This window comes from Hippocampus comes, unplaced genomic scaffold (genome assembly GCF_001891065.2).
Source record: "Hippocampus comes isolate QL1 unplaced genomic scaffold, H_comes_QL1_v1.1 scaffold33, whole genome shotgun sequence".
Lineage (NCBI taxonomy): Eukaryota > Metazoa > Chordata > Actinopteri > Syngnathiformes > Syngnathidae > Hippocampus > Hippocampus comes.
In genome coordinates this window covers 507,824-530,137 of record NW_017804842.1, presented here as the reverse complement: position 1 = coordinate 530,137, position 22,314 = coordinate 507,824, and the positions used below count along the sequence as shown (strand labels likewise).

At 49.0% G+C, this 22,314-nt stretch overlaps 4 protein-coding genes and 1 long non-coding RNA gene across 6 annotated transcripts in view; 2 read left to right on the top strand and 3 right to left on the bottom strand.

The window, feature by feature from the left end:
* The window catches only part of sec24a (SEC24 homolog A, COPII coat complex component), an 18,196-nt gene extending 15,284 nt beyond the window's left edge, over nt 1-2,912 (bottom strand). The window contains exons 1-2 of the mRNA XM_019871565.1: nt 2,243-2,912; nt 12-242 (exon numbers count right to left, since the gene is read on the bottom strand). Coding sequence (XP_019727124.1) covers nt 12-242; nt 2,243-2,297 — 286 coding nt within the window. The 5' untranslated portion in view covers nt 2,298-2,912. The remainder of the gene's footprint in view (nt 1-11; nt 243-2,242) is intronic.
* Nucleotides 2,913-3,903: 991 nt separating this feature from the next.
* sar1b (secretion associated, Ras related GTPase 1B) lies at nt 3,904-9,590 on the top strand. Its single transcript, XM_019872770.1, has 7 exons — nt 3,904-4,095; nt 6,657-6,732; nt 7,528-7,647; nt 7,743-7,808; nt 7,885-7,988; nt 8,462-8,593; nt 8,711-9,590. The coding sequence occupies exons 2-7, from the start codon at nt 6,675-6,677 to the stop codon at nt 8,825-8,827; spliced, it is 597 nt and encodes a 198-aa protein (XP_019728329.1). The 5' UTR covers nt 3,904-4,095; nt 6,657-6,674; the 3' UTR covers nt 8,828-9,590.
* The window catches only part of LOC109517573 (uncharacterized), a 20,516-nt gene continuing 7,140 nt past the window's right edge, over nt 8,939-22,314 (bottom strand). The window contains exons 2-3 of the long non-coding RNA XR_002168576.1: nt 22,187-22,193; nt 8,939-9,029 (exon numbers count right to left, since the gene is read on the bottom strand). This is a non-coding gene — a long non-coding RNA (uncharacterized LOC109517573). The remainder of the gene's footprint in view (nt 9,030-22,186; nt 22,194-22,314) is intronic.
* On the bottom strand, nt 10,061-22,096 carry emsy (EMSY transcriptional repressor, BRCA2 interacting). Of its 2 annotated transcripts, XM_019872683.1 has the most exons (21): nt 21,825-22,096; nt 21,437-21,699; nt 18,172-18,280; nt 17,829-17,928; nt 17,098-17,172; nt 16,841-17,016; nt 16,052-16,207; nt 15,710-15,975; nt 15,411-15,639; nt 15,115-15,324; nt 14,812-14,976; nt 14,419-14,592; nt 14,194-14,330; nt 13,698-13,874; nt 13,319-13,511; nt 13,046-13,213; nt 12,679-12,837; nt 12,487-12,632; nt 11,340-11,858; nt 10,722-11,051; nt 10,061-10,516 (listed from the first exon to the last, which is right to left on the bottom strand). In XM_019872683.1, the coding sequence occupies exons 3-21, from the start codon at nt 18,275-18,277 to the stop codon at nt 10,346-10,348; spliced, it is 3,657 nt and encodes a 1,218-aa protein (XP_019728242.1). In that variant the 5' UTR covers nt 18,278-18,280; nt 21,437-21,699; nt 21,825-22,096; the 3' UTR covers nt 10,061-10,345. The 2 variants fall into 2 exon arrangements, with proteins under 2 accessions (XP_019728242.1, XP_019728233.1); XM_019872674.1 differs by lacking the exons at nt 21,437-21,699; nt 21,825-22,096 and adding an exon at nt 18,983-19,208.
* The window catches only part of arhgef12b (Rho guanine nucleotide exchange factor (GEF) 12b), a 16,051-nt gene continuing 13,070 nt past the window's right edge, over nt 19,334-22,314 (top strand). Inside the window, 2 exon segments of the mRNA XM_019872661.1 lie at nt 19,334-19,817; nt 19,967-20,148. Of these exon segments, the coding sequence (XP_019728220.1) occupies nt 20,117-20,148 (32 nt within the window). The 5' untranslated portion in view covers nt 19,334-19,817; nt 19,967-20,116.

The window sequence follows — 22,314 nt, the reverse complement described above, 5'->3', positions numbered from 1 at the left end:
CGGAGGGGGGCGGGGGAGATGAGGTTGGTTGGGCGGGGCTGGATAGGACGAGGGCGGCGGCGGGCCAGATTGATGGGAGCTGACTGGAGGGATGTGCTGGTATGGCCCGGAGGGATAGAGTCCGGGACCGGGGGCTGGGGGCGCTGCAACCTTGGCCTGCATCGGGATGTAGCTGGGTTGGTGTGTCATGCCGTAATTGACCGCTGGGAGCTGCTGGACACCAACTGGATTCTGTGAAGGACCTGCAAACCGTTGGAAATGTCACAAGGTTAGAGAGACGCTGGGGAGGCTCGGAGCCCACTCGGGTCAATGGCAAGGGAGCATTCCTGCTACTTGAATGAAAACGGAGATGGAAATTGAGTCGTCGACAAGCGACATGTTTAATTTGAGCGTTATTGACTGTATGCTTTTTGTTGAACACCTATCTTGAGAAACCCTCGAGTCTGCTCACTCGTACCAACACTCGAGGCGGCGAACGCGTCACACGGGACGCATTATTTGATTTTCACGTCCAATTGACAGTTAAATGACACGTGAACAAAAAGGGCCCTTTCCCACCGGCAACTGAACGGCGGCGTGAGCAAACAAAGCGCACAAACACGCCGGTGGATGGCGAGCGCTCGCTTAAAAGTGAACACACCTGACTGACGATCACAAGCGCGCTACTGTACCCAATGAAGTGCCAGCGCACACCTGTACCTGCATACTGGCTCCCTTAATCTTGATCTGCCCTGAGTGGCTCCGTGGGAGTGACTGTTGTACGTTTTGCTGATGCTTAAAATAGCAGATACTAAGAGAATCCTTTACTTTTGCAGATAAGGCTTCTCGAAAAGGTGGAGTTTTTGACACCACGCGGCTCTCTGATCAATCTTTTCCCGCTTGAATAACAGGAAAAATCTTTGCCAGTATGACAAGAACATTCCTCGTAATTCAACGGCAAACTGTCATGATATGTTGCTCTCCGCTGCATCACGACAGTCCCGCCGTGGAAATGGATTACGAGGACAAGCTCTCTTCTCAAAGGCCTGGGGATGAATGACCGAGGCTCCTAATCCACTGGAAATTGTCGATGTTAGGCCCAAATTGTTTGTAATGTAACGACTAAAAGCTCCCTGTAAATGGCTTCGGAGGTGAGATCAGCACAGTTTATGAGTTGAAGATCAAGATTAGGTGATGAATCTCAGCTTCTCACCTACGTTTTGAGGGAGAGAAATGCCTGTTTCTTAGCTGTATAGCTGACAATAAATAATTTTGCCATCCAAAGCCCTTTCTCAGTCTTATTTTTGTTCTATAGTGTTTGAGCTTTCACAAAATGCTCTCTCCCTCTCTCATTAATGTGGGCAACCACCTGTTGCCGCTCATACAACAAAATGACAGCTTTGGGCTCTATTAAACAGGTACGGTATACATTTCAAGCCACTCCAATTTGTGAGTAAATTGAGGTGAGATAATAGTTTTTTTGCATTATTTTTGTCATCATTTTTTTTCCAAGTGTGAAATATGTTCACAGGCTCATCCAAAGTTGGGAAACAAAGTTCCGGTTCGAAATGTATTTCCGACACAGGACGATGCAGCAAAGAAAACTGCACAATAAACACGTGAAGGAAAAAAATATATAAAAACAACATTCGATGTTTTTAAAACGTGGTTGTGAGAAGCACCCCTGCAGACAGAGAAAACCCATTAAATTGAGGAAGAGGAGATTCGTGCACAAGAATTAAGGTATTTTTTTCAACTGGATCAAGTCCCATGTGCCACATTGACAGTGAGAAGTAGGGCAAAAAAAAAAAAAAAAGACACCGATAAAGTTTGAACGCTACTACGCTGATATCGTAATCATTCGATTGTGCTAATGACAACAGGGCGCGGATATTGAGCCACAAAAGACCTTCCAGAAGCTTGAGAGCACATGACGAAGTTGTTCATTGAATCAAAACGCGGCTGCTCACCACCACCAATGACAGAAGGCTCATTTTTTCAACCAAGTTCAATACTCCGGCCCGAGCTTTTTTTGCCACAAATCCAAGTTAAAATCAAGATGACACGACGTCACACACACGCGTTTATTTAGAAAGTAGCTCGAACTTTGGGCAAGTTGACTCGACGGTCTTTGACGAACTTAGCACGGCGTCTTTCTTTTTCTTTACCCCCCTCCCTCCCTTTTTAAGGCGAATCAGCGAGCTAACCATTAGCAAACGTTTCACAGCCAAACAAGTGACCGCCTTTCGCCTCAAGACTTTACCGTTGACGTATGGCTGTCCAGTCACATTCTGGCCGTTGAAGCCCGCAGTTGACATCTTGAAAACGGTCACCGGGTTCCGATTGGGAGCGGTTAGCTTGGGTGAGCGATTAGCCTCTTCTTCTTCTCCTTTTATCCTACTGGTTGTGGAACGAGTCGCTGGGTTAAGAAACAAACGTCCTCGTGCCGGCGGCCTGGGTTTGTCTTGAAAAATGTGACTGTCTGTCTTGCTCGATCACACGGCCATGGCTGCGGGACGAAAAGTCCCCGTCGCAAGTGACACTACGGCAATAGCAAGGCCTAGGCGAAAGCAGTCGTGTACAAACCGGAAATTGGGATCACCCAAGAAGGATCAACGTCGAAATTGTCGAGCATGCGCAGTGTGTACACGTGGCATTTCCTGTCGTGCTCTCCATTTTGCAGTCGAGGAGAAACAAGCGCCGCTTGTGGACGCCAACTTGTCTCTACGCCCAAATGCGCTTCATTAATGTCTTTGGTTTGTTTCTAGCAGGGGTCACATAGTCTCAAACAAAGCCGGCGGCTTCGTAAAAATCATTACCAGGGGAGAAAGTCACATAAAACGAGAACCTGTGCCCATCTGAACATGGTGCAGGCAGTGCTTCTCAGATAGGCTGCACATGTGGTTTGGAAGTTGCCTCAAATGTTCTGTGGGACCTTGGATTGCAGCTAACGAATATTTTCATCATTGTTGCTTTTCTTCATGGAAGAATCAGGTTGCCATACTGTTACTCAAATCCAGGACATTTACATTCTTCTTTCTCGAACATTGTATCATCAAATTTGATTTCTTTATTTGTGCTTGCAGAGTCAGGAGATGTCAAGTAAAAACAAGTTTAATCCATATCTGGTACATATTACATTGAAATGACGTACAGTCTGTGCCTCGACATGCCAAAACCCCATTTGATTGTGGTCTCATATGGCCAGGTCTTAGGTCGGCGTGGTCTTGGTGTTGGTCATCCAACCACCCATGTATTTTTTAAACATGCCTACATGGCTCTGGCAAGTTCGCCAGTCCTGATACTCGCCCATGCAGGCCTGCAGCGCATGATGCAGCTCAGCGCGGCCTGTGTGAGAGATCATTTGCTCCATGGGGACTTCAGCTTCGTTGCAGTCATCGGTGGTATCCAACGTCATCGTCTTTGTTGCACTTAGGTCGTGAGAAGATGCTTATGTCAGTGTGTGTAAATCTGACATGTTGAAAACGCTAACGCTAACAAAATGAATCAATAAATGCCCCTAACATGACAATATTGATCGTCTTTTGACTCAGGTTAATCGCAATATGTTTATAATTCGGTAAAATGTGGTCACATGAGAAATAACGTGTTACGGAAGTAAAGAAGTTCGATAACATGGGGCTTGGTGCCTCATTCAAATAGTTCCGCCTCAGTAACGCATGTTCCGCCAGCGGAACAATAAATGTGCATTGTATGTTCGGAGTGTATTTAAATCTAAATGATAATGTTTTTTGGATCTACTTAGACTGATTGATTGTATTTGGGGATTTTGACTGGTCTACACGCCTATCGGACATGTTTTTTTCTAAACAACCGCTGTTCGACGCGATTAAAGTATAATCACTAGATGGCGGTAGTGTGATACTACAGTGTGCAAATCGCCGTTCGACATAAAGACGAAGTAGAAACAGAAGAAGCCATTGCGGTGTCGTGGCTCAGTTAACAACACGAAAAAAAAAAAACGGGGGAGACAGGCGAGCGATCGAAAGAGCGAGCTGGCTGTCAGCGGGATCACATCGCATTTTTCCCCAAGCCACATTCACATGAGCAGACAAGTCAACGTATTCGGCAGACGAATCCACGCCTGAAGAACGAGTGAGTTTCCCGGCGGATGACGCGCACATAGTCGGCCGTCTTAAGGCGAAACGTTCGCCATCGCGGTCGCGACCCATGCTAGGCTAACAATGCTAACGTCAAGTTGGGCTAACTTCGGTTTTTCGATCCGACTGCTTCTAGTCAAGAAAGAGCAAGTGTTTTCTGAAAACAACTCGCTGTTTTTTGTGGTTAGTCTTAGTGGGTCGCTTATGTTATGTTAGTTCGATGCTCACCAGTTTTGGGGCTTGTCGATGCGACGGCGTCGATCGGAGAAAATGACACGTAACTAGTAGCTTCCTGCTAGCTCCTCCGAGAGCCGCTAGCATATAGCGTATAGATGTGTATATATATATTTTTTTTGTTAGATACTCCCTTGTTCGCCTTTTTATATTTAAACAAGTCTGATTCGAAAACAGCCTGATCTCGGCGTGACGTGGCGGGGATTAAATAAGAACCCAAAGCTAGTCGAGCTCTCGTTATCTTAAGGCAACGGTTTTGAGGTGAAGTGCAGCATCATTTCCAGTAGATCGGTGTGTTTTATTTTCCAAATGTACTTCTGACGTTACTTGTGTCAGCGAAATTCATCGACCTGTCTCCCCCACCACGGGAGGAAACTAGTCTTCTCGTTTTCGTCTGCAACTCCCATCATAATGCCAAGTCAGCACCGCAAATAAGAATCTGTTCTCAATTGCCTTCCTTGGCATCATCTAGAAAAGTTGACATGTATCTCTGATTGGAAGGAAAAAAAAAAACATTTGTTGACCATTGTAATAAGAATAACAAAATACTCCTTGTACATTGGTTTTTACAACGGAGTTACATTCTCTTGTGTGGCGTTAGTATCCTCGAAAATATCATCATTCCAATAAATGTGTACACCGTAAGTGTAAAACGACGACGAGATTGTCATAAATCAAGGACCCACCATACCGTATTTCCTGTCACTGATGTATTAAAATTAGGCCTGAAACAATGACATGAATAATTAGATTGAAAAATGAGTAATAAAATCCCTACCTCAAACTTTGCAGGGATATAAAAAAAAAAAAAGACTAAAAATGAGTGCAGTCACATGTACAGCTGTGGATAAAAAGAGACCCAGTCACCAGTGCACCTTCAATTGCTTGACTGAACAAACATGAGCAACATGTAACACGCGGATACATTCGTACGGGAGCCACCGACGGCCTGAGGTCACGCAACAGCTACCCTGAGCACACTCAGTCACTGACGCCCATGTCACTCACCTCTCTCCCTTCATAAAGCTGTTATTCACTCAAAAGTCACAATATAGCCCAATCGAATGTGTGGATGGTGAGCCCGAGTAGACAAAAATGATACCTGCACTTGACATCTGCCCTTGCGTTGAGTCATTCCAGGTGAAGTTCACATCAGAATTACGGAAGCTGCTGACGAGTAATTGATGACATTCATTTATTTAGTTATTTTTTAAATCAGCCAGATAAATTCATCTTATAAAAGCGATGGATCGAGTGGTCCGCTCACCTGACTATGCTGTGGGAAGCGTGGGTTCACTTCCCACTCGCCGAAAGTTTGAATGGCCAGAGATTGACCGGTGACCAGTCCGGGGCGTAATCTGCCAGCAGGGCAGCGGGCTCGGCGTGCTCCAGCTCACCTGCGAGTTGAAAACGGGCTAAGCGCCATTCAAAGTCAAGGGATGGAAATCGATCAACCGCTCGGGACCGCATATTTGCCCTGCTCGTCACAGAGGAAAGCCGTCCGGGTGTTTTGTCTCCCGGATGCGCCTTTGTGCACAGGAGAGTACTCGTGTGACAACATTCCGGTGCGAGGAATCGCAACATAGCCTAATTATACTCATTATGCATTTTACCACCTTTAATTTTCAAAAAACATCAAACTGGTAGGCATGTGTGAACCAGGCTACGAGTAGTTCATTATGTGCAGTTTGTAATCTCAGATAATTGGATGTCATAAACCGAGGGCCTTGTTTTTCTTTTTTTTTTTTTTCCTCTCTCTCCTTTGCCTGAACTTTCCAACGAACCTCCAAATTTGTCTATATTATCTTCAGAACAACGCTATCCAAGTAATTACCTCTGCTGACAATTGTTTGTTTTTTTTTTTTTTTTTCCGCACGTTGGCTACAATCGAGCCGGCCGGCATTGGGCTCGCTCGCATGTTCTTAGCGCACGTGACGCCAATAACGAGGCGGCTGACGTGACCCCTGGGATGACGTGTAACTCGGCTGAAGTCGATGTGGTGGCAACCTTTGGCTCTGTTACACTTTAGCCCCGAAGATGTTACATCACTAGCGCGAGGAGAGGACGCGACTGGTTACGGTGCTCGAGAAAGGGATTTCAAAGAAGGAAAAGAAAAGCCACAACCTCAAAATTTTTCCCACGCAAAGACAGTACAAGTGCTTAAGCGTATAATACTTTTTTTTTCTACTTTCCTTTAATTGTGAAATTAATTTGCCAACATTGTGCCAACTGTACCACTTGATGTTTTGCCAGCTGAACCTAAACTTTGCCTTGCCTTTTTTCTGCCTTGGTTGTAATTCTCGGATGTGCTTCCTTTCACAGGATTGAACAGCTCCAAATATGTCATTCATATTTGATTGGATTTATAGCGGGTTCAATAGTGTACTACAGTTTTTAGGTGAGTACGACAACTTATCGACTTTTCGAGACCACGCACACACACACTCAATGCTTGTACTTCTCACTTCCCCTCAAGTCTGCACGCGAGGCCCTAATGCTAGCAACCCCTCAAATGCTGCCTGCGTTCTCGAGCGCATCAGTGCGTGGCCTTGCGACCGCTCTTCTGGCCAGAGCGGTGGCGGTCGGTCCTGTTCTCCCTGTCACGCAGGTCGCACCCCGCGCTCGTCAGTCGCAGTCAAGGCATGACAAGTAGCTTTGGGTCGGGAGTGGCGGCTGACTCACAGGAGGGCAAACGCATAAAAGGTGTTTTCAGTACGGCATGCACCCAAAAAAAAAACATCCTTAGAGGAATGATTACAAAAGATGGGAGTCAAACTAACGTTTCCTTCATTTATCACCTCCAAAAGACTTTGTTTCCCCGTCGATGTGCGACGTGACATTAGATTTTAGCGTCAAACCAAATGCGGCGCAAATGACAATGTCCCAAAGTCAGATTGATGCATTGATTAGGGTGCACGTCACATGACCTGGAACCGGGTTGCTCTTGGCTCACATTGGTTGCGTCACTATTGGCTGATCATCCAAAATCCATTTTGGTCCGATTACTTGGATTGAACCATGAATCGACACTGCAGTGAGTACAATGAAATTTCCAAACTGTAAAGACTGCAATTTGGGGTGGGGGGGGCAAAAAACAACTGCCGGTCAGTGAGTAGGTCTTGACCTTATTGGTGGGGGAGGGGTGTCACAATTTGCCTCTTTTTGAGCCCTACACGTTGCCCTTTGTTTGCAGGACTGTACAAGAAGTCGGGCAAGCTCGTGTTCCTCGGCCTGGACAATGCCGGCAAAACCACGCTACTGCACATGCTCAAAGACGACAGACTGGGACAGCACGTGCCCACTTTACATCCCAGTCAGTAGCGCAGCCAAGCACCATGTGAAACCGAACGCTTTGCCTTTTCCTTCACTGACATTTTTGATTGCTTCCATCTCCTCATCGTCACGCAGCCTCAGAAGAGCTGACGATTGCCGGCATGACGTTCACCACGTTTGACCTTGGAGGCCACGCGCAAGGTGGGTGGTGCTTCTTGGCGCTACGGCGACCCAAAGTGGCTGCAAATAACCCCTGCTGTGCCCGTGCTGCCGCCAGCCCGCAGAGTGTGGAAACACTACCTCCCTGCCATCAACGGCATCGTTTTCCTCGTGGACTGCGCCGACGGCTTCAGATTGGCAGAATCCAAAGCGGAGCTTGATGTGAGTGACCTCCAATAGGACCCCGGATGCATTTCCACCCAAAAGTCCAAGAACTGAAAAAGTCACAACCAGCCACAGTTGGAACAATTCTTCTTCTTGAGGGAAAAAAAAAAAAAAAAGTCCAGCTTAATTTAATGCTAGCTGCCCATCAGAAACGAGCAAACCTTGCATGCATGTCGCAAATGACCCTTTGAGCAATAGATGGTTTAACACATTTGATTGTGCAACACACGTAGACAGACAATCATACTCACAGGCATGTATTCTTTATCCTATGTAAAGACCAACTCATATTCTTGTGACTTACCGAGTTGTGGTCATCGGCTCCATACGCGTGTACCCGTACATTGGTATCGTACCGCCCCCTCGTGGCCAAGGTTGTCACTTCATGGCGCCTGTTCAGCGAACGTCGGACCGCGGCCTTTCTTTCCTCCTGGTGATAACGCATGTGTGTGGCTTTTGCGCGTGTTCAGGGTTTGATGACGGACGAGACCATCGGGAACGTGCCCATCCTCATCCTGGGCAACAAGATCGACCGGCCGGAGGCCATCAGTGAGGAGCAGCTGAGGGAAATGTTTGGACTGTACGGCCAGACGACGGGCAAGGTGAGCAGCCGCCCGGAACCACCATGCCGACTGCGACGCTGCTGGGCTGCCTTAAAAAAAAAAAAAAAGTTCTTCAAACTGAAAGGGCTTTGACAGAGCGCGTGTGGTTTACCGCAGGGCAACATCCCGCTGAAGGAGCTGAACACGAGACCCCTGGAGGTGTTTATGTGCACCGTGCTGAAGCGCCAAGGATATGGAGAGGGATTCCGCTGGCTCTCGCAGTACATCGACTGAAGGCGGCGCCACCTGCCGCACCCTCACCGCAACTACAACAAACAGAAAGAGCAGCGGCGGCGGCGGCGGGCGTGACCGCCCACCCACCACCAAGACGACGATGACAACAACTCGATCCCAATAGACTTTTATTGGTTCTTTGGGTTCTGCACTTACACAACCACACATTCGTTTGTCCCTCTCTATAGCGCAAAGTGGACAACTCCCCCCCCCCCCTTCCATACACCGGCATCCATTTGTTCTATACATGGCATTTCTATTCAATCATGTTTTTTGTTTACTTTTATGACAGCATCAATAAATGGAAAGGACCAACACCCCTCCTTGCCTTGCTCACACTGAGAGAAAAAAAAAATCCCAATTCGCTTTTCTTTAATATATATTTTGATATTAAAAAAAGTAGCGCAATAGCTCAATATTACAAATGTATGAAATGTACACCAAAATGGTACATGGACGTTGTATCCTTTATGTTCGTTACATTATGCATGCCTTGTTCTGTTTCAGTTGTAAACCCCCCCCCCCCCTTTTTTTTTTTTTTTTTAAGATTACGGTTAGAAAAGTAGGAGGAAGATGCCATTTTGAGGGCGGGGGGGATATTAGCACACATGTCCAGTTCCCTTGTGTCTCTCTTCATTCCAGCAGCAGCAGGCGGCGACTGCATTCCAAAAGCAAGGCTGGTGGTAGTGGTGGCGGCGGCGGCGGTGTGGTTTGCATCATAAACGTGTAAGAAGAAGAAATGATAATAAATGTTTGCAATGAATAACAGGCTTTGACATCAATCCAGCAAAATGAGACCGTTTTTTTTTTGCGTTCTTGACCTCCCATCCGAGCAAATGTGGCTGTCCTATGCCACCATGTGGCTATTTACACATTTGGAACTTTTGCCAAAGATCTCCACTGCCACAGAACTATCATGTTCTACTCATGTCTCCATTTTATCTTAAAAACGAAAGAAATTGTTCATGTGGGGGGAGGTCAGGGGCACAATGTACATCATATAAAAAAACAAATGTTATAAAATCCAGGAAAGAACATTTGATATTTCAGGGATAAATAAATAAATTGGGAGTGACCTGTTTTCACACTTTAATCCAGAACGCAAAAAGATGTGTTGTGTAAACTAATATTTTCCGGGCGAATAAAATGTTCCCATCTTAATTAGTACACTGAAGGTGGATGAGCTTTTAATACTGACGCCCAAATTTTTCCTCTTCACAAGTGACACAAACGTTTTCTAGTGGGATCATTTATTTTGGAGATTACACAAATCCCGTGGACAACTTTGAAAAGGTACAAAAGGAAAAGCTGAAACACTAAGATGAATTCTTGGTATTGTATCTTACAAAAAAAAACAAAAACGGTACATCAATTCCTTCTTTTGCAACACTATTTTGATCCATTGTCATTCCTATCAAAAATCCGTGAGCGAGAGAGAGAAGAGTTTAAAGTGGCTAGAAAAGTCCGACGTACCCTGTTACAAAGTGGGTATATCAAGAGGTCGGGGCGGGGTCCGTTCTAGGGCGTGGGGGGGCCGGCGTCGTTACCACTGTCCACATCGTGCTCGGCGGGGCCGTCGTCATCATCCAGCTGCTGGCTGGTGTAGTTGGTGATCTCCAGGAAGCCACTGGGCTCCACCACCACGTTGGACTGGCTCGAGTCCGGCACAATCGAGTACTGAGGGATCACCTGCGCACCGCAAAAAACACACACGAGTCAAATCTAGCTTCTATTCATTTTTCCTCCTTTTTTTTTTGAGGGGGGGGGGGGGTTGGGGGGGTCAACACAAAGTTAAATGAAATGACCAAAAATAAGCATTGCAAAGACATTGTCCAGAAAACTGAAACTGGGCAAAGGCGATAATGAAGGTGCATGGAAAGGAGCGCAGACGTACCTGGATCACCTCCAGGCGCTCTTTGGCAAAGTGTTGGGCCGCCACGGCCGCCGCTCGCTTGGCCTCCAGGGCCTGCGCCAGGGATGGCCGCTCGCCGGACGAATCCACCAGCACGGGCTCGGTGCCGGGGTCGATCTGGGCCTCCATCATGGAGATCTTGAGGATGTCGGACACGGACGCCTCCTCGTCCACCGCCGGCCCCGAGCCCGGCTCGCCCACCAACTCGGCCTCGTCGCTGGGGACGGGCGGCGCGTGGGCCGCCTGCTGCTGGTGGTGGACGCCGCCGAAGGTGATTTTGGTGACGGTGGCGCTCTGCGTGATGATTGGCTGCTGCGCTCCGACACGTGACACGACATTTGCCGTTAACACACAAGTCACTTTTTTTTCTCCCCACTTGAGCAACGTTTACTCTTATCTGATTTAAAAATTGAGGTAGAAAATGTTGACCGAAGTTATTAATACGTTGTTTTTTTAATCTGGAAAACAAAGAGCAAATATTGTAAAATTTACAATTGATGTCAGAAAATTAGGTGGCATGTGTTTTTAAAGTTCTCCGATAATTTAGCCAACTCGATATGTATCGCATGTACAATTTGCACGATATGTTGAAGGACTGACCTGTACCGGCGCGGCCTTGTCGGCGCCAATGGGGTGGTGCGCCTGCAGCGGCGGAGGGTGCGACATGGGCGCGTGCAGCGGCCTGTGGTGCGACGTGGGCGCCTGCTGCAGTTTGGGCAGCTGCGGCGTGACGGGCGAGGGGGCGGCACCCTGAGGCTTGGCCGGACTCTGCTCTCTCAGTTTGGGGAGCTTCTTGGCCGGTGAGGACGAAGAGGAGGGCGAGGAAGAGGAGGGGGGAGGAGCCTGGCTGAGCTGAGGTTTACTCTGCAGCTGCGGTGGAGGAGGTGGAGGAGGAGGAGGAGGAGGAAGAGGAGGAGGAGGAGGAAGAGGAAGAGGAGGAAGAGGTGGAGTGGTGCCTTCTGGGTGGCTGGCAGCTGTGAGCTGAGGAGCGGCGTGGGGGGCTTGCTTGGGGGCGTCCGTCTGGTTGCTGGAGCGGTAAAACAAGCCTGTCTGAGGGTCCAGCGTGTCGCCTTCCAGCTCGCTCACCTCCAACATGGACTCGCTTTTACCATCGGAAGGCTGCAACACAAAAGATGACGTTATGCAAATAAAAAAATCAATCAATCAATAAAGGAGAATACTCCTGACACTTCCAGGAGTAGGAGTTTGTCCGGGTATGAACTCTGCAGTCCTGCACTAAAATGGCTGCGTCAACAAAACGGCCGACTTCCTGTTTCAGTTGTGCCATGGGTCCTTTTTTGTGCATCCTGTTATGATCGACATTTCCACCCAATTTGGTGTCGATTCATCAAATTGGTGTCGAGATCTAATTTTTTGTTAGTTTTTTGGAATAACTTTTCAGGGAAAAGTCTGCAAGCCAAAATGGCTTCTTTGGACCCAAAACCTTTTTTTGACCAGTGAAACCGGTGTCAGTGGCTGAACTTGACTAACTTTCCAGGAAGCACACTGAATGAATTTGCCCGAAATGGCAGCCTCAGAGTAAAACGGGCGACTTGCTGTTAAATTCGGGACATTTTTGTACGTCCTGTCGTGACATGTCAACCCAATTGAGTCACCAATGTCGGGGGATGATTTTTATTGATTGAATTTCACTTTCTGTCACGATAGACAGGTCTCCCCAACGTGGTGCCGCCTGGTGAAACTTTTTTTTTTTTAACACAGTGAAAAGACTACACTTTCTCCTCACCCTGAGGCCGATGTGCGTCACCGTGGTTACGGGCGGTGCATCAACCGGCTTGGTTGCCACGGGGACCTGGCTGACGCTTTTGTAGGGGGTCGCGGGGGACGCGGCCGCGTGCTCCTCCGTCGAAGCAGCCGTCCTGCTCACTTTAGCTGTGAGGAAAACGTCAGCCATATTGTTTTTTTGGGCGGGGTGTACCAGGCGGCGGAGCGGCGGCGCCCGCTTGAGCCTCGGGGCCGGGCGGCCGGGACGACTCCGGGCTGCTCCTCTTCTCCTGCGCCAGCTGGATGGGCACGGCCATCTGGCTCAGGTCGATGTGCGCGTGCTGCCTGGGTTTGGACTCGCCCTTCTCCTTCACTACATGCACAATGTTCGATGACGATTTGACGTTCGGTGAATCCCCACATACTGACGGTTCGGCATGCACAAATTCTCTCTTTTTTTGAAGTACTGATGCGATGGCTGTTTTTGTTTTACCGCCATCCGATGGCATCTCAGTTGTCAAGGAACAATGTTCAGATGAGGTGAGGAGTTCGTAACCAAGGGCGGGGGTGTCATATTTTACCTGAGGTCTGCTGCAGCTCCAGCAGAGCTTTAATGGTGGACGTGGCGGACTGGGATTCGGCGGCGGTCACCTCCTGGTAGATGATGGTCGGGGCCGACTCCACCGACACCTCCTGTTCCGTCCACTCCTGCTCGCGGGAGGACAGCACGTGCAGCACCGCCTGCGTCTCTGCGAGAGGGATGAGCCGGAGACCGCATTCAAAAATCTTACCGCACATGCCATGCAGCTTCAAGAGCCATCGCCAGGACTTTGCCACCGCGGCGCCCCGCCTACCGTGTGACATTTCCCTGGCCGAGCCGGCGGTTTCCGCGATGGCGCCGCACTCGTCCTTCGCAGCGCCGTCTTGAGCGGTAACGTGGCCCGCGTCGACCGAGCGGGTGACCTGCTGCAGGGTCTCGCTGACCAGCTGCCGCGTCTGTTCGCTCACCACGGCCGTCTGGTACACTGGCTTGGGCTTGATGAGCACCTGCACCAGAAAAAGGCAGCAAAAAAAAAAAAAAAAAAAAAAAAGTTGCAATTTCGAATTTTGAAGGAAGAAAAAAAAACACATTGAGATTGGTAATCTCTTTTGGACAGAGCAATCAGGGTTTATTTTTACACTTGCTTGACAGTGGTTAGCACAGCCCAGAAGTGAAAGTGACGAAAGTCTGACCTGCGTCTTGCCCTGCTGGCCGTAGACGATCTTGGTGGGGATGATCTTGGTGGTGGCGGCGGACGCGGCGCCGGCGCTCAGGCCTTTGGGCTGCGTGACGATCATCTTGGTGATGGGCCTGCCGGCAGTGATGATGGCCGGTTTGGTCCCCGGGACGGCCTGCAGGCTCTTCTCTCCCTGACGCCGGCGTACAACGCTTGTTAAAATGAATCCTCACGCGCTCAATGCTACTACTTGCCGCAGACTTTGCCGCCGCCATGTTACACGTATTTCCGGGTGACCTGCGACGGTGCGGCCAGCAAACGAACCATCAAGGTTCTTGTTCACGGCCACAACGGTGCAAGACTTTTTTTTTTTTTTTTAATGAAATTGCAAATTGTGGACTCTCTTGCGTTTTTTGAGTTGAGGTCGGTACACGGTCCCCGATGTGCTACCACCCGGAGGTACGCTGGTGCCTGTTTAAAAAAAAAAACATTGTGGAATGGCATTGACTGACCCCCGCGTTCAACAGCGTGGTGACCACGTTCTTGCCGGGCAGCCCTTGGATGGTGGCGCCTTTGCCGCTGGTTTTCTGGACCACGATCACGTTGGGTTTGGACGACATGGGGATGGTGGTGATCTTTGTGGTGGTGCCTGTGGACGCAAAACACATCTGTGTACACACACTATCGACATATTCCTACGCAGATATCTATAATATAAACATAGACACCACTTGTACCTGACACCATGTTGCTGCTGATGATCTTCCCGCCCAGCGTGGCCAAGGACTTGGGCACCACCGTGATGATGCTGCCGCTCGTGGTCTTGACGTAGGTGGCGGCGCCGGCCGAGGCCGAGATGCGGGCGCCGAGGTTGGGCGTGACGGCGGGCCGCGTGTAGGTGGCCTGGGTGGCTGCAAGCACAAACGTTGCAGAAGGACCTTTAGCACCTTGGGCGCAGTCGAGAATATGCCATAGCGGTTTCGCTTTGGTGCCAAGAAAGGGCCGAAGCGACCTGCTTGACTTTGGGCTCGGTCCCCTACCACTTGCTCACATTCTATTCAACTTTTTGGGGTGAAATTTCACCGCCAGTTTCCCAGAAGGACTTGTTGAAAAGCTAATGAGGCAGCAACCTGTGGGCTGAGTGACCAACTTGGTGGTCATGATGGCTCCGTTGCTGCTGACCACCATGATGGGGGAGGAGCTGCTGCTGCTGCTGCTGCTGCTGGACAGACCCCCTGACGACGGCTTGGGCAGGATTTTGCTGGGCTGGACCTGCTGAGTGATGATCTTCACCCCTGCGCACACAAAATTCGTTCACAAATGAACGTGGGGCTTTTTTGTGCATCATGTGAAAAGTGGGAATCCTACAAATGTGGGGAAGCAAACCCTATAAAATCAATAAATCCATAAACACCTCATTCTCTGTTTCTTACCAGACTCTTGCTTGATCTGGATAGTGGGCTTGGGGCCCGGCGAGGCGGCGGCGGCCTGGCCCACGCCGGAAGCCCCCATGGCCGACGCCTGCAGCTGCTTGGGCGACTGTTGCTTGGGGAACTGGCCCAGGATCTGCGCGGGGGAGCCCACCAGGGTCTTCGGGGAGGGCAGCCTGGCCGAGGCCACCTTCACGCCGGCCGAGGCGGCGCCTGAAAGCACAAAACAGGGATGAGACGTTTGCTCATTTGAGGTTTCTGCCGCGGCATCGAACGTTCCGCTCCGTGACGCCACTTACACGAGGACACGGTGGACATGACAGCCGAGGGCGACGAGGAGACCACGGCGGTGACGGCCGGCGCGGCCGAGGGGCTGGAAGTGGCCGCCGGGAAGACCACCGTCTGCTTGTGGGTGGGCGTGGTCAGGATGGAGCTGGAGGCCAACTTGGACACGCCGGCGTTGTTGTGGGACTTGGACAGGATGTTGGGCACAAAGTTGGAGCTGGGCGACGTCGTCACGATGATCACCTGCCAAGGAGAACGCCAGTTGAGTTGAACGCAAAAGGATTATTGCCGGTTGCAGATGTGCGGCGGCCACCTTTTGCGTGGTGCTGCTGGTGGTCTGAATGGTGGGCTTGGTGAAGGTGATCTTGACGGGCGACAGGTGCGGCGGCAGCGAGTTGGCGATGCTCTGCATGATGTTGCTCATCTTGGGGCTGCCGCTCACCACCGGCGCCGCCGCCACGTGCTTGGCCACGGGCGACGACACCTTGGCCACCTCCTTCAGCAGCACCGGCGACGAGCTGGACGAGTTGGTGCGACGTCGCTTGCGCGGCTTCTCGTCCTCATCGGAGCAGCTCACGCCTAAAATCAAGAGCACGTCCGTTTTACGCACGCGCCGCTTTCCGCGGAGAGCGTCGCGCGGTGTCGTTCGGCCGACTTTTGACGTAGACGGTGCTTCCGCTGGGCAGCACCACCACGCTGGACGACGGGCTGGGCGGCCGCGGGGACTTGGTGGCCGTTCCCGTGGCGCCGCTGGATGCCGTGGAGCTGCTGGAGGTGCCCGTCGTGCTCGTGTAGGAGTAACACACGACCACTGCGAGGAAAAGGCGGAGGAGTCTTGTCACTTCAGATTTGTGCGCTTCTCCATTTGACACGTTTTCCCCCCCAGTGCAACCAATCCCCAGCTACTCACTGAAAATGGTCCCCATGTTTTTTTGGGGTTTTTGTTTTTTGGGAAAATGGCCAAAGGCGCCACCAGATGGCGCTAAATGACTCAATATGAAACTCAGATTGTTCAGGTGCCACAGCCCTAAGAAGGGACAAACTCAGCACGTCGGGGGAGGACCCTTTTCACTGGGAGGGCTGGCAGTGAGGAGTTTTTAATGTTTTCAGGGCAGTGAGAAACTAAAACAGACAAGCTGAGAAAAAAAAAAAAAATGCAGCTCTTTGGACTACATTTGTGACCCCAGCGGAATCGCCTTTGTTGCGACACAAGAGAAAAAGTGATGTCACAAGTGCTGCAAAAAAATCAAAGAACCTTGTGACAGGCGATGTCACAGAGCAATAGCCTGCCTTTGTGCTTTCTGCCGCTAGTTTGTCAGACTCGTGCGGAGACTGAGACAAGTGGAGCTATTCGCCTTTTTGGGTGTCCCGAGACGGTCACATGGCGGCACTGGGCTCTCGTCAACGCGAAACCCAGCTTGGTGACAAAATGGCGCCCACCCACCTTCCTTGTTCCCCGTCTCAGCCGGCAACAGCATGGAGGCGTTGTGAGTGGCGGCGGCGCTGGCGACCGCGTTGGCCGTGGCGGTGAAGGCCGTCTGCGGGACCAGCCGGGGCATCAGCGGCACCAGCCGGCGGCCCTCGATGGACCATTCGGACGAGCTGTTCTGACCCGCCATGCTGCGGGGACGCCACCAAAGGCGGGTGAGTGAGGCGCACTTGATTACCGACCGAAGCTTTCGCCGGCGGCGAGTCACTCACTGGTACGCGACGGTGCAAAGGCGCTCGTCGTTGACGGCGCGGCGCACTTCGGCGCGGTGGCGCTCGGTTGAGATGCTAAGGAGAGGAAGTCAAGTGAAACCAGAGAATGCAATTTGTGGAAACATTTGCCTGCGAATGCCAAGCTGAAATGCCGCGGAATGTGGAAAAAGTACAAAGTGACGACTGGTCATTTGAAAGATACTGAATTGCAGTACTCGTACAAGGAGAATTGCTGAAATTGCAGCGACTGAGTTTGCTGCGATTTTGCAATTTGTAATGAAAATTGTTTCGACGCTAGCCCCGCTAACAGTAGGTAAGCTAACCCAAGAGCAAAATAGTCACTGCAGAATGGGAAGCAAATGTCCAGAATGAGCTGTACAATTTTCACGTTGGTGGAGAACTGTGGAAGGAAATGGAAACTGATGTCGTCTTGAATTTTTGGATGGACTGGAAATTAATGCAATGTGGAAAAATAGATTCCGCAATGTCCTTTTGGAGTTGCGATGGTTTTGTACCAGTAGGGGAAAGGAAATCTGCTTTCATTTCAAGGGATGTGAAAAATAATTCTATCAATGTCTTGAATGAGTTGAACGCTATCAATTTGGGATTGTTTGCATCAGTGGAGAATTGTGGAACTATTACGCATACCCATAATTACCTTGGGAATCATGTCATGGAAAATTAGAAATGCACACCCAAAAAAAAAAAAAGTGGCACACGCTAAGAATTACCCGAGGATTTTGGTGAGCTCTCCCAGCAGATCCTTCTTGTCCTTAGTAAGGTCTCCCTGAGCTCGCAGGGCGCTGATGACGCCGGCGTACGCTTCCAGCTCTGCCAAGAGGGGGACAACGCGTTCATACCGTGGGGGGCCTCAATCGCATAAAGCTCCTTCGAATACAAACAAAGGACCTCGAACCGAGATGGGTTTTACGATTCATCCTCATCCGCCATGAAGAGAGTCTCTTAAACCTTTCTCTATCTTGTGCCGATGGCAGTTTTCACATGCTGAGATATTAGAAACCGTGCTGATCTGGATGGCAATCTTTTGACCGAGGATGCCAACTTGGAGCTTACCCAGTTTGCGCAGTATCCTTTTGCACTCATCCCTGCCCAGGTCAAGGATGGTGGGCCAGACCACCGGCATGGTCCCAGTCAGCAGCGGTTTCTCCAGCTGAATCATTGGCTAACGACAACAATAATGGCAACATTATCTTCACTAAAAATACAGTTGGCAGACTAACCCCGCATAAAAAAAAAAAAAACCCTCAGGAAGCTGCAATAGAATTAGTCTTATTCCTTCAGAGGATAAAGAAGATCTGCCTGTGAGTATTGTGTTCTTGTCCGTCTACATGTGGGAGCACGGCTCGCAAGAAACACGGCGCCTAACACTTGAAAGTTGGTGTCTCGGATTTAAACCACACACAAGAGTCAGGGCGCCCGTATTGGATTGGATACAACTTTATTGTCATATCTCAAGGCACAGGTGAAATTGATCAATCTGGATGGCAATTTCGCAGCTCTGCGAGGGCAATCACTTGCCCGGGTTTGAATTTAAGCCAGCCTTAATATGACACTAATTTGACAGTGCTAAAACTTGAACTACAAGTGGAACGATGCAAACAATAATGACAGGTCGCGCGCCTCATTGTTTCTCCCAAGCAACTCACAGAGAATCACGGGAAACGGCTGTGGACGATGGGTGTGTGCGTTCTGTCATTTTACTGACTATTTCCCGCCACGGGGAACACATTAGGTTCAGCAAACGATAACGCATCCAAAGGGTGTCATTACTTCATAAGAGCAAATGATGTTTAGCGGCGGGGGGCGAGGGAGGTCAAATGACTGACGTTAGCTTCGAATGTTAGCCTCTGCTGGAGTGGCTTACCTTTCGTTAGCAGGACAAACACAAGGCCTCGGCAGCGTTAAAAATACACAACTCCAAACAGCCATAGCTGACGGTTACATTTTATCCAAGGTCGCTGCGTAGCGATGTTCTGCTCGAGTGAACCGGAGCGACAAGCGCCCGAAAAATGAGTTTAAAGTCAAATGTGCCAATGTTTACGTTGTCTGTTAGCAGAGATCAGCCCAAAGGGAAGGAGCTTGCTCCTTCGTGGGATTTTTTTATTGCTTTTTTTGTCCCGCTTTTATCGAGTGCTGCCACCTACCGGGGACAAATAACAGCGGAGCCTCAAAATCAAACGATGACTTCGCGGACCGTTCAAATACACGCCTACGTGGGCAGAAGACACACGTAAAAGACTCGATTGTGACTCCAGTTTGTTTTATGATCATTTCTGTATTAATTGAGCTTTACTCACTAACGGTGTGGAGTAGGTATAAATTTTCATTTGATAATTTTGCAGTTTTAATCAGTCCCTCGAAGGATTACGATGAGCATTTGAACGCATCTTTTTTTTTTTTTTTGCCAACCGAGGGGAAGAGAAGAGGACGGAGGCGAAAGCATTTCCTTCAATTTTGCATCCGTGTGAAGATTGATTGGGGGAAAAAAACAATTGCAGTGGGCCGAATTGGTGATTGAGAGACGACGCCATTGACAGGGGACGCGACGGCGAACTTTTAATTGCGGATTTTGAACCCGGCCGAAGTTTGACACAATCCCCCTCCCCTCACCCTTCCAGGATCCATCCATGACACCACGGTGTCATGAGGGAACACTTTCCCACGGAAAATAAAGATACAACCGTCTCGGAGTGCTAATAGTAAAGTACACTCCGTGGGAGTGTTTTTACGTTCTTTTTTTTGCTTGTTTGTTTTCAAACAGAACAAAGGGTGGAGAAAATAGAACAGACTCTTAAGAGGAAAAAAAGCTTGTGGAGGAGCGGCAGTTGTGATTTTTTTTTTCTTCCAGGAAACACTCCCCAAAAAGAATATAACGGATTCTGGTTGGATGCTTCACCAAGCCCGAAGAGACAAGTGTTCTTTTTATTACACTAAAACGGCGTTATGAACATGTTATTCGGCTGAAAAAAAAAAGTTGGACAACAGCAAGGGAAGCCCAATGAGCGGGACACAGACAACGCTCACCGATAGGTAAGCTCGCGAGTTACCGTCGTTGCATAATGATGAGCGAAACGACGGGGAAGGTTGTGTTAAAAGTGAAGTTGCGGAGTGATGTCTGTGTGCTTGTGGCCATGACGTACACGCCGATCGCACGACAAGGTCGTGATTGACCCAAGGCGATGTCAAAAAAGTGCAAAGTTTTCCGTAATGTTTGGTTGAATTGGTCGCGGCTACTTTGAAATGTTTTTTTTTTTTTTGGGGGGGGGGGTAAAGCTACTTGGGACTACTTATAGCACCGAACTATAGACAGGCCGACCGAATATTAGGATTTCAGAAGCAGTTTTTCTATCCGATTTTGGTGATGAGCAGTAATGTTTTCAGGGCAAGCATACTTTGCGCAAACAGTTGGACTTTGGGATCATGAGTTTTGTCATACTGGTGAAGGAAATTTCCAAAGCCACCCTACCGCAGAGCCCAGACATGAAATAATAATAATAAATTACAGAGGGTGTGCACACTTCTGCAACCGCACAAAGGCTTACTTTCCGCTCGCAGTTCCAAAAAAACCATCCCAAAACATTTTTGGTTCCCCAATTGAGGTGTCCCAGTTCAAGTCACAATGGTGAAAAAAAGTTTTGAATTGATTTAACTCATTCGTTTGTTGCCCCCCCTCCGCGCCCCAAAAAATGCCATTTGAATAAGGGTGTGTAGACTTTTTGTAGCCACTGCATGTCAAGAGCCTCAAAGAGTCAATTGAAAGGCAAATTTTCTGGCTTTCTCCCCAACCACACTCAGAAGAAAAAAAAAAAGAAATGGCCTAATTAAAGTCACACATGTTGGTGGTAGAGCATCAAAACAATCGCTCATTTGATTTGCTGACCCTCGGCAACAATGGGGCTCTTTTTCCTCCCAACCTCACATTAAAAACGGCAAAAGGGCTCTCCAACGGAGTACGTACGACAATGGCATCGTGTCACAGCGCAGAAATGAGAACAAAACCTTCTCTGGGGTGTTCAAATAAGATAAAAGCTAGTCATAAGTTAATCACCGATTCATTTTCATGTGTCGGCGCGGGTTAGCAGCAAACTGAAGAGTCGAACAGCAAAGCATCACAACGAGTTGGCTGTCAGTGAGCCCCTGTTGTCAAAGTATTGGTGGCTGCTGGTCATTTTTTTTTTTTTTAAAGTGACTGTGGCCTACTTTGGACGCATGTCAGCCTCTCTTGGACCTGTGAACATGTTAGCGCATTTGTTAGCAAAGCATCGTTTCTCAAGCCAGGTACACGCAAAAATCGAGAACGTTTCACGACGATGCTAACGTGTTAGGCCTGGGGTAGCATCTGCGATGAACATCAGCGACTTTTGGTACTTTGTTAGCCCCGTTAAAAGTTGAGATCATATTTTGGTCATGTTAGTATCAGGTTAGCAGCCTTTTAGTGACCTGTGAAAATGAGTTTTAATAGTAAAAATCAAAGGAAAACAATCTTCTAGCTGCTTTAGCCAGATTGGATCAAGCAGCCAGAAGAGGGTCAAGTGAGCCTCGTTGGCACAAAGTTCCATTTCCTGTTCCATGCTCGTCCTCCTGCGTTGGCATGAGGAAGGAAGAAAAAAAAATCAAACAAAACACCAAATATGCATTCGCATGTCGGTAAAAATAGATAACAACAGAAGCAGGTGTAGTTGAAATAATACATTTCTTAAACTCACCCTCGCGTGCCGTTTCCGTGCATTTCATGTGTTGGTGTTCCCCCCCGGCTTCCCCCCCCCTCAATCTTGCTGAAGTTTGGCCTCATTTGTGTTCTATTATCTAAAGCAGGAAGAGCAGGAAAAAAGGTTGAGTTGCCCAGCAACAGCCCTGCCAACTTCTTTCCCTTTTTTTTTTTTTTTTCCTTTTTCCTCTCCTTTCCAAGCGTTTCTCAGAGGAAAGAATCCGCTCCGGGGATTGCTGCTCTTTACTAACATCTGTGCTGTCATGTGATAGGAAGTAGCCAAGTACAAATGCTTTGAATAACGTACTGAAGTACAGTGACAGTTTTGTGACGTATGCTTGAGCATTTCTTTCCGATAACCTTTTTACTGATACACCGACGTTTAAAAAAAAAAAATGGGGGCCTGTTCCAACGTGTTCCTATTTTCACCACCTCCGCATCTGTGCTGTTTGTGGCTGTGAGTAGAAAGTGGACAGACGCTTGGGAGT

Excerpts from the sequence above, each read along its gene's own strand:
- sar1b (XM_019872770.1), top strand. The coding sequence starts at position 6,675 with ATGTCATTCATATTTGATTGGATTTATAGCGGGTTCAATAGTGTACTA. Across the intron at positions 6,733-7,527 it reads TAGTGTACTACAGTTTTTAG|GACTGTACAAGAAGTCGGGC; the intron begins GTGAGTACGACA and ends CTTTGTTTGCAG. Across the intron at positions 8,594-8,710 it reads ACGGCCAGACGACGGGCAAG|GGCAACATCCCGCTGAAGGA; the intron begins GTGAGCAGCCGC and ends GGTTTACCGCAG.
- emsy (XM_019872683.1), bottom strand. The coding sequence starts at position 18,277 with ATGATTCAGCTGGAGAAACCGCTGCTGACTGGGACCATGCCGGTGGTC. Across the intron at positions 15,325-15,410 it reads CATGTCCACCGTGTCCTCGT|GCGCCGCCTCGGCCGGCGTG; the intron begins GTAAGTGGCGTC and ends TTGTGCTTTCAG. Across the intron at positions 11,859-12,486 it reads TGACGCACATCGGCCTCAGG|CCTTCCGATGGTAAAAGCGA; the intron begins GTGAGGAGAAAG and ends TTTGTGTTGCAG.